This window comes from Hyperoodon ampullatus, assembly GCF_949752795.1.
Source record: "Hyperoodon ampullatus genome assembly, chromosome: 7".
In the NCBI taxonomy this organism is placed as follows: domain Eukaryota; kingdom Metazoa; phylum Chordata; class Mammalia; order Artiodactyla; family Ziphiidae; genus Hyperoodon; species Hyperoodon ampullatus.
The window spans coordinates 16,140,862-16,155,027 of record NC_136920.1 but is presented as its reverse complement, the minus strand read 5'-3'; the positions used below and the strand labels follow the sequence as shown (position 1 = coordinate 16,155,027).

Below are 14,166 nucleotides of genomic sequence, written 5' to 3'. Positions count from 1 at the left end.
AGCCTTTTTATCCTAGGTCCTGAGTGAAGCTTGACTACTCGTCTGCATTTCAGGTCCTTAGAAGGGAGCATGGAGGAGGCAAATCCCATGTGGAGAAAGCCAGCGTCCAACACAGTACTTGGTTAACGTCAGGCACATGAATGCTGAGTGACAGGTGCCACGGGCCAAGCTGAGCCCCACTTGTTCATCTAGGTTGGGGTGATCAGAGGGAGGCCCAACCCAGGGTCTCCTGTCCACAGGCTGGGGAGCAGCAACAGTCAGGGGCAAGGCCCAGCCCACCTCCCCGAGGAGGCAGAGGGAAGGGGGCTGAGTGGTTGTCAGGCACGATCCTCCCCGTCTGGAACGTGGCGGTAGCCAGGAGGCTGGGCCTGCATCCGGAAGAGGACGGTGAGGAGCAGCACTATGAGAAGGAAGAGGATGGAGCCACATACAGCCAAGGCCACGATCACCTCTGAGCGTGGGGCAGGGAGGGGGAGAGAAAGGTCACGTCAGTGTTCATTCAACGAATATTTGAGTGCCTACCACACGCCAGGTGCTGTTCTTACAATGGGGATATCACAGGTGGCCAAGACAAAGCCTCCCTTGTAGATTTTACATTCTAGGAGAGGAGATGCCATGACAGGCAAATGATAGACATGATGGATTCGTGGCAAATGCCATAAAGGAAAACAAAGCAGGGTAAGGGGGAAATGATAAGAGAGGTAGGTCAGTCAGGGAAGGTGTCACTGAGAAAGTGACCATTTGAACAGAGACCTGGAGTCACTGAGACATACAAAAGATCTGAGAGAAGTGTCCTGAGGCCGGGGATGGCGGGGATGGGGGTTGGGGTGGGTGGACGGGAAGCAAATGCAAAAGGGAATTAGCTTGGCATGTTCTAGGACCAGCAAGAAAGTCAGTATCGCTAGAGCAGAATACATGAGCACAGGAGATGAGGGCGGAGGACCAGACCAAGTAAGGCCTGGAGGCCATGGTAAAGAACTTGGGGTTTTTTTGTTGGTTCTTTTTTAAATTTATTTATTTTTCTTATTTATTTTTGGCTGTGTTGGGTCTTTGTTGCTGCGTGTGGGCTTTCTCTAGTTGTGGCGAGCGGGGGCTACTCTTCGTTGTGGTGCACGGGCTTCTCATTGAGGTGGCTTCTTTTGTTGCGGAGCACGGGCTCTAGGCGCACGGGCTCAGTAGTTGTGGCACGTGGACTCAGTAGTTGTGGCATGCGGGCTCAGTAGTTGTGGCTCGCAGGCTCAGTAGTTGTGGCTCGCAGGCTTTAGAGCGCAGGCTAAGTAGCTGTGGTGCACGGGCTTAGTTGCTCCGCAGCATGTGGGATCTTCCAGGACCAGGGCTCGAACCCGTGTCCCCTGCATTGGCAGGTGGATTCTTAACCACTGCGCCACCAGGGAAGCCCAAGAACTTGGGTTTTATTCCAAATGTAATGGGAAGCCACTGGAAGATTCTGAGAAGAGTAGTGATGTGAACTGATTTGTTTTAAAAATATTAACTCTGTTGTGCTGAAACACTGGTAGGGCCGAGAACAGAATCAGAAAGAACGTTAGGAAGCTTTTCAGTACTTCAGGCAAGAGGTGATGGTAGACTGGGCTAGGGAGCAAGAGCATGTACTTTAAAGATTGGGCTGGTAGGATCTGCTAGTGGTTTAGAGGTGGGGTCTGAGGAAGAGGGTATTCAGGATAGCGCTTTGGGTTATGCTATACACCTAGGTGGCTAATGCGGCATTTACTAAGGTGGGGAAGCCTGGAGGAAGAGCAGATTTGGGGGAAGAGCATTTGGATTGACTGATTGATTTTTGAGCATTTGGATTTAGACTTCAACTGTGACATGCCTTAGTTGACATCCATGTAGAGACCTCAAGTCAGCAGCTAGATATGTGAACCTGCAGCTCAGAGAGGAGGTCATGAATCTGTGAGTCATGAAAAGACACAACTTAGCATGGAGATGGTATATAAGGCTATAAGGCTGGGTAAGCTCACCTTGGGAGCAGGCGTGGATGGGGAAGGAGCGAGACTGAGCCCTGGGCCATCCACTGGTTAGCAGGGGAGGAGAAGCTAGTAAAGGAAGCTGCCTATGAGTTAGGAGAAAAACCAGAGTAGCCAAGGAAGTGTTTAAGGAAGGAGTGATCGATTCTGTAATGCTGCTGAGAGGTGAGAGAAGCTAAGAATTGGTCACTGGCTTTGGTAAGAGGAGGTCATTGGTCCTTGACGAGTGGCTTCCATGGAGTGGCAGGTGACATAAGACTGTCCAGTGTGAGTGTGAGAGAATGGGCAGTGAGGCAGTGACACCAGAGTCTAGGCAACCCTTTGAAGGATTACACCCAAAAAGGGGAGAGAGAAAAGGAGTGGCAGCTGGAGAAGGACGTGGGCCAAAGAGGTTTTTGTTAGGCTTTGAGATGACACTGATCCAGTAGAGCGGTAACACTGAGCACCGGGGTCCGTGTGGAGGTGAGAAGAGATGGACCCAGAGTGTAAGCGGAAAGGCTGGCTCCAAGTGGTGGCTTGTACCAGCGAGTAAGCTGGAACAGCTGGTGGTGAGAGGACAAGACAGTTCTCTCCCGGTTGCTTTTATTTTCTCTTAAGAAGAGGGGCATCGCCTGAGGACGAGGAGTACGTCTCAGGGTGGGAAATTAACTGTCTAGGGATAGGATGGGCCTCGCCCCAAACCATGCAGCGTCTGAGCTGGCTAAAGGACTGCCATCCCTGCAACAGGACGGCTGGAAGTGCATCAGCTCTCTCGAGACCTGTGGATATGAACTGTAAGCTGTTCTGGGACACGGCCAGCGTGGAGGCAGGCAGCAGCTCACCTGTGTCTGCAGGACTGCTTGCCAGCCGGCACTCCTGCTGCCAGTCCTTGGGCACAACAGGCTCTGTGAGGCGAAGGAAGTCCTGCAGCGGGCAGCGGTGAGGGCAGCCAGGCAGGATCAGCGGCCAGGGGGCCCTGTTACTCTCATTCCGAAAGTACATTTCCACTGAGAAATTCCTGAGGGTTGACAGGAGACAAGATGGGAGCTGCCCACAGTCCCCACGTGAGCGCCCCTCCTCAGGGCAGACCCATAGCTCCACTCACCCGGTATCTTCCTGGTACAGTTCAAATATGTGGCAGGACGCGTAGGGGGCTTGTTCACCATTGTAGACATCCAACGCCATTTGCAGAGCAACCAGGGTGGTGTCGTGCTGTAAGAGAGAAGGGCTCCCCATCAGCACTGCCCCCCACACCCCCAGGCGCTGAAGAGAGGAGAGATCCAGCTCCTACATGACGTCAGCACACTGGGGACCGTGGAAGCTTACCGCAGAGTAGACCAGCAGCTTAGGGAGCTGGGAGGTGGTTGCCATGAGGGTCAGGTTCTTCCGTATCTGAGCCAGCAGGACTCCTGAAGGAGAGAGTCCCCAGCGTCAGTGGCTACAGCCATCACCGTCTTCTGACTAGACCTATCTGAGGTCCTGTCCCCCTCTGCCAGTCCTGGGTCTGATCACCAGCACAGAGAACGCTTTAGATTCAGGGGAACCACGCAAACTCTACAGCACCCCCTGCTCTCTAAGAACTTCCAAATGTACAGAAGGAAGCAAGACAAAACAAGATATCTATATTTCCCACAGGTGCAGAAACCTGCCCATTTATTTATAAAGGAGCTACGAGGCCCCACCCATGTTTGAAGAATTACTCCAGTTGGGAATAAATATAAACTTAAGATTGCTTCAGAGCACACGGGATGGGGGCTCCAGGCCAGGGGAACTCTGTTATGTGCAGGCTCTGAAAACTTTCAAGATGCTGGAAAGGTCTGGCAGCTGGCACTCCCTTGGGTGCTCAGATGAAGAAACTGGCACGTGTATTACTCTCAGCGTCCTTTCAGAGTGGCCCCCGGTGGTCCTCTGGAGGTAGGAAGTCATTTGAGGGAAGGGAGGGTCTTCTGACATGGATGAAACTTAAGGATATGAATGGCAGAAAAGCACAAAAACCTAACTGTGGTCACTCACACAGTGACAAACATGCTAAGTATCTGGAGAACTGGGGAGATTGGATGACTGACGGGATAACTAGGGGGGTCTGGTTCTGAACGAGCAGAGAACACTTCAGGTAGAGAAGTAAGCATGTAAGAAGCCCCCAGTAGCAGATGTCTAATGCTGTAGGGTTCTGACAGGGGAGTGACATGCCGCTTTTGTCACTCACCCCCCTGCAGCCGGGCCTTCTCTGCCTGCTCGTAGATCCCGAAGAGGAAGCGGAAGCTGAAGTCCTTTAGCCGGCTCAGACGCTGCATGGTTTGGGGCGAGGCCCAGGGTGGCAGGACCAGCCCGTGTGTCTGCTGTGTACGGCAGCGGGCAGGTTAGCTCCCCAGCCTAGGCCAGAGCCTCTCCCGGGAGCAGCTCTCTTCCCACGTGGGACAGTACCTGTGTGTGTGTGTGTGTGAGAGGGGAGGGAGAGGAGAGGCAGAAGGACTGGAACCAGGAGACATGGTGGATGGTGTTTAGGCTGCAGGGAGCAGGAAAGGAGGCTTGGGAGCGAGAAGTGTGACTCAGCAGAATGGAGTCAGATACCACGAGAGCTCTGGGTGGACAGAAGCAGGAACTGCTGACGACTGATAAACTATTTCCCACTCTGAGGTTCTTTTTCACCCGTGAGGGAAGTTCCCTTGTTTCACAAGAGGTGGCTTGCTTGGACCTCCCCAGTGAGCATGGTGTCCAGGCACTGTGTTCTACTTGGCCTGGTCACCTAGGCCTCTCGAGGTATGAGAGAAGAGCAAGCGGTCACACCGGGGACCCTGAGCCAGCTCACCTCACAGAAAAGTGTGTCGTAGACATTCCAGACGGTCTCCAGTGTCAGGTCCGTAAGCCCTGTCTCGTTGGCCACCATATCCAGAAATTGCTATGAAAAATGGATCAGGGGATCAGTCCTGCCCTGGGGGAAAGGACAGTGTGGTGACCTCCACCTCAGCCCCACTCACTGCATTCTGAATACTCTCATTCTGATACTCCGGTGTCTGCCGGGTCTCGTTCTGCAGCTGTTCAAAACGGGGACATGGGCCCAATGGGAACTTCAGCAGCTGCAGACCAAAGCGGGGAAGCAGAGGCAGAGAAGGAGTCGGGGATCAGCAGGCCAACGGCCAGAATTGTCCCTGTCGCCACCTCTAAGGAAGAGTTGGCTGGTCTTACCCTGTCCTCGGCAATGGGCACAGTGTGGACAGGGATAGGCTGCCAAGAGATGTTTGGGTTAAAGCGCTGCATCCCGTCGGGAGGGAAGAGTCCAGCCAGGTTGGCCTCAGCACTCATGAGAGTCCGGTCAAAGTCTGTGCTTCGCACATAAACCTGCAGAGATGACAACACAAGTCTCACCTGTGGGAGCGGGGTTGGGGAGCTCTGGCCCCTCACTGGGGCTCCAGGGGAGGTCCTGTTCTTGGTGGTCACCTAGCAAATTATAAATCCACCATGCTTCTGGCCCTCTCCCCCTCTCTGGCCTTCCCCATCCCTCTTCCCAGCCAAGGCCCACTCAGCTGGGGGCGTAGCTGTCCCCCATCTGTGAAGAACTCCTGTGGGAATGGCTCTAGTTCAAATGCCCCTCCCAGCCCAAAGTGCTTAGTCAACAAGACTCTCAGGTCTGTCTGCTTGCCTGATTTATTACAAAACCTGTCTCCCTATCTAGGCCTGGGTCCTTGAGGGCAGAAACTGTCTTCAATCACACACCCCTTTATAACTGTCTTAGAGACCAGGAGAGGAAATAAAATAAGGAACAGAGATATTTGCTTGTGAAAAGGGAGAAATAAGCTGTGAGAAAGGGCAAGATCAGGATACGGCTGGCCCTCAAGGAAACAATAACAACATCTAGGGACAAAGATCATATCTGTATGGCGCACCATTATGTGCAATGCTAGCATAGTGCCTGCCCCATAATAGGTACTCAGTAAGTGTCTTGGATGGAAAGCCTAAGTTACTTCACAGAGTCAGAAACTACTTTGCCAGATCCTTAAGTCAGCTTGGATGCTTGATCACTTTTGCCTCTCTCCAAGCCAAGCAGGGGCAACTCAGCCTCTAGGGTTTTGTTCTAGACAGCCCTTGGATGTCTTGTCCTGTAGTTGTGCTGTAACTAAAAATGCGTGGAGGGAGGCCAGAGTGCCCAGTCTCACCCGTAGTCTCCCTGAGGGCAGAGGGTGAGAACAGCACTTCCCATTTCCCTTGCCTCTAGAACTCCCAGCCTTACCTCTTGCCGGTGGTAAGAGGTGTTGAGGAAGTCATGGTAGCGCTGTCGCAGAGCCTGGCCCAGCTCCCAGTGCTGTAGCATCCCCTCCTGTGGGCAAACCCAAGGGTTAAGAGGCCCAGAGGGAAGGGATGGCTCACGATTACCACAGGGCTTAGCCACTATTGCTTTCCAAGTTCCTGGTTGAAAGTAGGAGTGGGTTAATCTGATCCCAGGAGTCATTTATTAAAGTGGCCGACTGTGCATGGCATTATGTATGCCCATTTTAATCTGGGCACAGATGAAAGTAAGATTAAGAAATGTGGTCAAAATCAGCACCCACATGGGAAAAAGCAGTTTGGTGAGGCCCCAAGCTCTGCAGCCTGCTCTAGAGGTCACTCGTTCTACAGCTCATCCTGAGAGACAGCTGGCTTCTGACCCACCTTGGTTAGCTGACCAAATCCCTGGGGCCATTCGTCTTCCTGATAGGGGTCCTTGGGGTATGTCTTCACTGGTGAACGGTCTCCATGTCGGTACAGCTGAGGGAAGAAAATGTTTAGCCTACAGGTCAGAAGGGTCCCCTCGATGTGGACACAGAGCCAAACTCTGCCCCACGTTGAGAAGGAGCCGTTACTCCCTCTGGGAAGCCTTAACTCTACCAACTGCAAAAGACCCCAACTCAGAAGTCAGTAACTTCCTCCAGGTTCCAGAGGTTCTAACTTGGCTAAGCAATGCCACTGGAGACCTTGGGAAAATCAAAAGTACAGGTGGGAAAGGAAAAGAAATAAAAGCAATGCAGATGGTGGGGGAAACTGGAAAAAAAAATCACCAAAGGTTTTCTTCGCGAGCCTCTTTCCACTCAGCTACATCCCTGTCCCAAGGCAGACTCACCCGACCTATCCTCTAATACTGAACTCCGTACACCCTGACCCCCCCCCCCCCCCCGCAAATACCCCAGAGCTTCACAAAAACTGCGAACCCTGGCCTCCAACCCCGCAGGCCGGTCGTCTCCTCTTAAACCAGCTCCTCCTCCTCCAACAGACCCCAGACCCCAGCAAGCCCCGCCCATCCCTCCACCCGCAGGCCGGTGCCGTCCTAGCACTGGCGAGCCCTTGGCGACCCCATCTCTCATTACCAAGGTAACGAAACGCAGACGCCGGGCCTGGGTAGGTGGCATCACCATCAGGTTCACACCAAGGAAGAGCTGGAGAAGAGCCACCCGGCTCCAGCCGAACTGTCTGCCCGCCATCACCGCTGTAGTCTGTGCAGCAAAGAGGCTGGAACCCGCTGAGTGGCACTTGCAGCAGCCGCCCGGACGCACCCCTGAAGACACACGCCGGAAGTGCTCTCGCTGCCATCTTGCTAAAGGGGCGGCGGGGTGGGGGCAGGGACGGTGGGAGGAGGAATCCGGTAGGGAATTCCTGTAGGAGGTTCGCGATCCCGCCGTGGCGGAGAAGCGTGGGAATGTAGCGCGACCTCGCCCTGCAGAAAGGGCTTGAAGACCTCGTCTTGGTAAAGGGAACACTGAGCGTGGGTTTTGCCTCTGCCCGCGGAGACCCAGTACCAAGGTGGCTCTTGTATTGGGCCGGACCGTGGCCGGCACAGCAAGCGACCCCCTCGGGCCGGGGTGCCGCCGGGCCTGACCTAGAGCGAGAGCGGGTGCAGAATTGGGGCGAGGGGTGGTATAGGGCACCTTTCTCCATACCCCTTCCTTCGCGTGGAATTTGTGCCTTGGCCCTGGCTCTCTTCCCCGGAAGAAGTCTCGTTTGGGGTGTAGGGCACAGCGTGTAAACAGCCCTTTGGACTCCCTGTGTCCCTGAGTTTGGTCCCAGTGTAGCCAATGCTCATTTCCTGAGCAAAGCTTCAGGACTCCTCTCACTCCCCCTTCCAGTCCTTTCCCTGTCCTCCTACCCGTCCACTTCCAAGTTTTAGTTAATTAGAATCAAGATGTCATGCCTCTTCTCAAAGGAGTTGGGTTGCACAGGATGTTCAGACTTTGCAAAACCAAAGCAGTGAATCCGTAGGGGAGAAATTTCAGACCAGTGGGGAGCTATATAGGGGTAAGGGGAAGGAGTATATACGGTGGGAGTAGGTGGGATTTCCACAGAATCACAGAGGCCCTCTTGGCACTGACCATTAGGATACAGGTGCAGCCAGTTGGCTTCAGGGCTTTGTGACCAGCTTGGAGGGACTCACAGCTCCAGGAGGTCAGATCATAGGCCCTTGGGATGCTTTGATTCAGATCTGCCCCCTAGTAGCAAATCACCTCAGATCACTGGAGAAATAAAACGTAATCAGAATATATGGAAGAAAGCAGGGTCAGTATCTTGCCCCAGGACTCCAGATTGAATTATTTATATATACCTCAGGATCTAAACATTACTTCCAGAATTGTTATGGAGAAGTGAATAGAAATTGAGAGCTGAAGACTAGGTAGTCAAAAAGTTAGCCTTATTTGGTCACAAGTCCCCCCCCCCCTTTTTTCTGAATTTTATTTACTTTTTATACAGCAGGTTCTTATTAGTTATCTATTTTATCTATATTAGTGTATATGTCAATCCCAATCTCCCAATTCATCACACCATCACCACCACCACCCCCGCCACTTTCCCCCCTTGGTGTCCATACGTTTGTTCTCTACATCTGTGTCTCTATTTCTGCCCTGCAAACCGGTTCATCTGTACCATTTTTCTAGGTTCCACATATATGTGTTAATAGACGATATTTGTTTTTCTCTTTCTGGCTTCACTCTGTATGACAGTCTCTAGATCCATCCACGTCTCTACAAATGGCCCAATTTCGTTCCTTTTTATGGCTGAGTAATATTCCATTGTATATATGTACCACATCTTTATCCATTCATCTGTTGATGGGCATTTAGGTTGCTTCCGTGACCTGGCTATTGTAAATATAGTGCTGCAATGAACATTGGGGTGCATGTGTCTTTTTGAACTATGGTTTTCTCTGGGTATATTCCCAGTAGTGGGATTGCTGTGTCATATGGTAATTCTATTTTTAGTTTTTTACTGTTCTCTATAGTGGCTGTATCAACTTACATTCCTACCAACAGTGCAGGAGGTTCCCTTTTCTCCACTCCCTCTCCAGCGTTTGTTGTTTGTAGATTTTCTGATGATGCCCATTCTAACTGGTATGAGGTGGTACCTCATTGTAGTTTTTTTTTTTTTTTTTTTTTCCGGTACGCGGGCCTCTCACTGCTGTGGCCTCTCCCGTTGCGGACCACAGGCACCGAACGCGCAGGCTCAGCGGCCATGGCTCACGGGCCCAGCCGCTCCACGGCATGTGGGATCTTCCCAGACCAGGGCACGAACCCGTATCCCCTGCATCGGCAGGCGGACTCTCAACCACTGCGTCACCAGGGAAGCCCACCTCATTGTAGTTTTGATTTGCATTTCTCTAATAATTAGTGATGTTGAGCAGCTTTTCATGTGCTTCTTGGCCATCTGTATGTCTTCTTTGGAGAAATGTCTATTGAGGTCTTCTGCCCATTTTTTGATTGGGTTGTTTGTTTTTTTAGTATTGAGCTGCATAAGCTGTTTATATATTTTGGAGATTAATCCTTTGTACGTTGCTTCGTTTGCAAATATTTTCTCCCATTCTGAGGGTTGTCTTTTTGTCGTTTGTAGTTTCCTTTGCTTTGCAAAAGATTTTAAGTTTCATTGGGTCCCATTTGTTTATTTTTGTTTTTATTTCCATTTCTCTAGGAGGTGGATCAAAAAAGATCTTGCTGTGATTTATGTCAAAGAGTGTTCCTCCTATGTTTTCCTCTAAGAGTTTTATAGTGTCCAGTCTTACATTTAGGTCTCTAATCCATTTTGAGTTTATTTTTGTGTATGGTGTTAGGGAATGTTCTAATTTCATTCTTCTACATGTAGCTGTCCAGATTTCCTAGCACCACCTATTGAAGAGACTGTCTTTTCTCCATTGTATATCCTTGCCTCCTTTGTCATAGGTAAGTTGACTGTAGGTGCGTGGGTTTATCTCTGGGCTTTCTATACTTTTCCATTGATCTCTATTTCTGTTTTTGTGCCAGTATCATATTGTCTTGATTACTGTAGCTTTGTAGTATAGTCTGAAGTCAGGGAGCCTGATTCCTCCAGCTCCGTTTTTTTACCTCAAGACTGCTTTGGCTATTTGGGGTCTTTTGTGTCTCCATACAAATTTTAAGATTTTTTGTTCTAGTTCTGTAAAAAATGCCACTGGTAAATTGATAGGGATTGCATTGAATCTGTAGATTGCTTTGTGTAGTATAGTCATTTGCACAATATTGATTCTTCCAATCCAAGGACATGGTGTATCTCTCCATCTGTTGGTGTCATCTTTCATTTCTTTCATCAGTGTCTTACAGTTTTCTGCATACAGGTCTTTTACCTCCTTAGGTAGGTTTATTCCTAGGTATTTTATTCTTTACGTTGCAATGGTGAATGAGATTGTTTCCTTAATTTCTCTTTATGATCTTTCATTGTTAGTGTATAGGAATGCAAGAGATTTCTGTGCATTAATTTTGTATCCTGCAACTTTACCAAATTCATTGATTAGCTCTAGTAGTTTTCTGGTGGCATCTTCAGGATTCTCTATGTATAGTATCATGTCATCTGCCAACAGTGACAGTTTTACTTCTTCTTTTCCAATTTGTATTCCTTTTATTTCTTTTTCTTCTCTGATTGCCATGGCTAGGACTTCCAAAACTATGTTGAATAATAGTGGTGAGAGTGGACATCCTTGTCTTGTTCCTGATCTTAGAGGAAATGCTTTCAGTTTTTCACCATTGAGAATGATGTTTGCTGTGGGTTTGTTGTATATGGCCTTTATTATGTTGAGGTAGCCTCCCTCTATGCCCACTTTCTGGAGAGTTTTTATCATAAATGGGTGTTTGAATTTTGTCAAAAGCTTTTTCTGCATGTACTGAGATGATCATATGGTTTTTATTCTTTAATTTGTTAATATGGTGTATCACATTGATTGATTTGCATTTATTGAAGAATCCTTGCATCCCTGGGATAAATCCCACTTGATCATGGTGTATGATCCTTTTAATGTGCTGTTGGATTCTGTTTGCTAGTATTTTGTTGAGGATTTTTGCATCTATATTCATCAGTGATATTGGTCTGTAATTTTCTTTTTTTTGTAGTATCTTTGTCCGGTTTTGGTATCAGGGTGATGGTGGCCTCATAGAATGAGTTTGGGAGTGTTCCTTCCTCTGCAAATTTTTGGAAGAGTTTGAGAAGGATGGGTGTTAGCTCTTCTCTAAATGTTTGATAGAATTCGCCTGTGAAGCCATCTGATCCTGGACTTTTGTTTGTTGGAAGATTTTTAATCACAGTTTCTATTTCATTACTTGTGATTGGTCTGTTCATATTTTCTATTTCTTCCTGGTTCAGTCTTGGAAGGTTATACCTTTCTAAGAATTTGACCATTTCTTCCAGGTTGTCCATTTTATTGGCATAGAGTTGCTTGTAGTAGTCTCTTAGGATGCTTTGTATTTCTGCGGTGTCTGTTGTAACTTCTCCTTTTTCATTTCTAATTTTATTGATTTGAGTCCTCTCTTTTTCTTGATGAGTCTGGCTAAAGGTTTATCAATTTTGTTTATCTTCTCAAAGAACCAGCTTTTAGTTTTATTGATCTTTGCTATTTTCTTTGTTTTATTTCATTTATTTCTGCTCTTATCTTTATGATTTCTTTCCTTCTACTAACTTTGGGTTTTGTTTGTTCTTCTTTCTCTAGTTCATTTAGGTGTAAGTTTAGATTGTTTATTTGAGATTTTTCTTGTTTCTTGAGGTAGGCTTGTATAGCTATAAACTTCCCTCTTAGAACTGTTTTTGCTGCATCCCATAGGTTTTGAATCATCGTGTTTTCGTTGTGATTTGTCTCTAGGTAATTTTTGATTTCCTCTTTGATTTCTTCACTGATCTCTTGGTTATTTAGTAACGTATTGTTTAGCTTCCATGTGTTTGTGTTTTTTACGGTTTTTTCCCTGTAATTGATTTCTAATCTCATAGCGTTGTGGTCAGAAAAGATGCTTGATATGATTTCAGTTTTCTTAAATTTACTGAGGCCTGATTTGTGACCCAAGATGTGATCTATCCTGGAGAATGTTCTGTGTGCACTTGAGAAGAAAGTGTAGTCTGCTGTTTTTGGATGGAATGTCCTATAAATATCAATTAAATCTCTCTGGTGTATTGTGTCAGTGAAATCTTGTGTTTCCTTATTAATTGTCTGCTTGGAAGATCTGTCCATTGGTGTAAGTGAGGTGTTAAAGTCCCCCACTATTATTGTGTTACTGTCGATTTCCTCTTTTATAGATGTTAGCAGTTGCCTTACGTACTGAGGTGCTCCTATGTTGGGTGTGTATATATTTATAATTGTTATATCTTCTTCTTGGATTGATCCCTTGATCATTATGTAGTGTCCTTCCTCGTCTCTTGTAACATTCTTTATTTTAAAGTCTATTTTATCTGATAGGAGTATTGCTACTCCAGCTTTCTTTTGATTCCTATTTGCATGGAATATCTTTTTCCATCCTCTCACTTTCAGTCTGTATGTGTCCCTAGGTCTGAAGTGGGTCTCTTGTAGACAGCATATAGATGGGTCTTGTTTTTGTATCCATTCAGCAAGCCGGTGTCTTTTGGTTGGAGCATTTAACCCATTCACGTTTAAGGTAATTATTGATATGTATGTTCCTATTACCATTTTCTTAATTGTTTTGGGTTTGTTTTTGTAGGTCCTTTTCTTTTCTTGTGTTTCGCACTGACAGAAGTTCCTTTAGCATTTGTTGTAGAGCTGGTTTGGTGGTGCTGAATTCTCTTAGCTTTTGCTTGTCGGTAAAGCTGTTGATTTCTCCTTTGAATCTGAATGAGATCTGTGCCCGGTAGGGTAATCTTGGTTGTAGATTCTTCCCTTTCATCAACTTTAAATATTTCGTGCCACTCCCTTCTGGCTTGTAGAGTTTCTTTCTTTTTTTTTTTTTTTGCTATACGCGGGCCTCTCACTGTTGTGGCCTCTCCCCTTGCGGAGCACAGGCTCCGGAGCACAGGCTCAGTGGCCATGGCTCACGGGCCTAGCCGCTCTGCGGCATGTGGGATCTTCCCAGACCGGGGCACGAACCCGTGTCCCCTGCATCGGCAGGCGGACTCTCAACCACTGCGCCACCAGGGAAGCCCCTGGCTTGTAGAGTTTCTGCTGAGAAATCAGGTGTTAACCTTATGGGAGTTCCCTTGTATGTTATTTTGTTGTTTTTTCCTTTGTCACTTTCAATAATTTTTCTTTGTCTTTTAATTTTTGTCAGTTTGATTACTGTGTGTCTCAGCATGTTTCTCCTTGGGTTCATCATGCCTGGGACTCTCTGTGCTTCCTGGACTTGGGTGGCTATTTCCTTTCCCAAGTTAGGGAAGTCTTCTACTATAATCTCTTCAAATATTTTCTCAAGTCCTTTCTCTCTCTCTTCTTCTTCTGGGACCCCTATAATGCGAATGTTGTTGCATTTAATGTTGTCCCAGAAGTCTCTTAGGCTGTCTTTATTTCTTCTCAGTCTTTTTTCTTTATTCTGTTCCATGGCAGTGAATTCCACTATTCTGTCTTCCAGGTCACTTATCTGTTCTCTGCCTCAGTTATTCTGCTATTGATTCCTTCTAGTGTATTTTTCATTTCAGTTATTGTATTGTTCATCTCTATTTGTTTGTTCTTTAATTCTTCTAGGTGTTTGTTCTTTAATTCTTCTAGTTCTTTGTTAGACATTTCTTGCATCTTCTTGATCTTTGCCTCCATTCTTTTTCCGAGGTCCTGGATCATCTTCACTATCATTATTCTGAATTCTTTTTCTGGAAGGTTGCCTATCTCCACTTCATTTAGTTGTTTTTCTAGCGTTTTATCTTGTTCCTTCATCTGGTACAAAGTCCTCTGCCTTTTCATTTTGTCTGTCTTTCTGTGAATGTGGTTTTCCTTCCACGAGCTGCAGAATTGTACTTCTTCGTTACAGGCCCC

At 47.6% G+C, this 14,166-nt stretch overlaps 1 protein-coding gene across 4 annotated transcripts; it reads right to left on the bottom strand.

Moving 5' to 3' along the window:
- Positions 1 to 317: 317 nt before the first annotated feature.
- Positions 318 to 7,422, bottom strand: ACP2 (acid phosphatase 2, lysosomal; the record flags this gene model as incomplete). 4 transcript variants are annotated; one of them, XM_079708741.1, is made up of 11 exons in its annotated part: positions 318 to 451; positions 2,807 to 2,982; positions 3,070 to 3,176; positions 3,291 to 3,373; positions 4,171 to 4,303; positions 4,774 to 4,863; positions 4,943 to 5,041; positions 5,151 to 5,303; positions 6,193 to 6,279; positions 6,612 to 6,707; positions 7,304 to 7,422. In XM_079708741.1, the coding sequence occupies 11 exons, from the start codon at positions 7,415 to 7,417 to the stop codon at positions 318 to 320; spliced, it is 1,272 nt and encodes a 423-aa protein (XP_079564867.1). The 4 variants fall into 4 exon arrangements, with proteins under 4 accessions (XP_079564867.1, XP_079564864.1, XP_079564865.1 ...); XM_079708738.1 differs by having other exon boundaries at positions 5,151 to 5,330; positions 7,304 to 7,417; XM_079708739.1 differs by lacking the exon at positions 6,612 to 6,707 and having other exon boundaries at positions 7,304 to 7,417.
- Between the last annotated feature and the right edge of the window lie 6,744 nt (positions 7,423 to 14,166).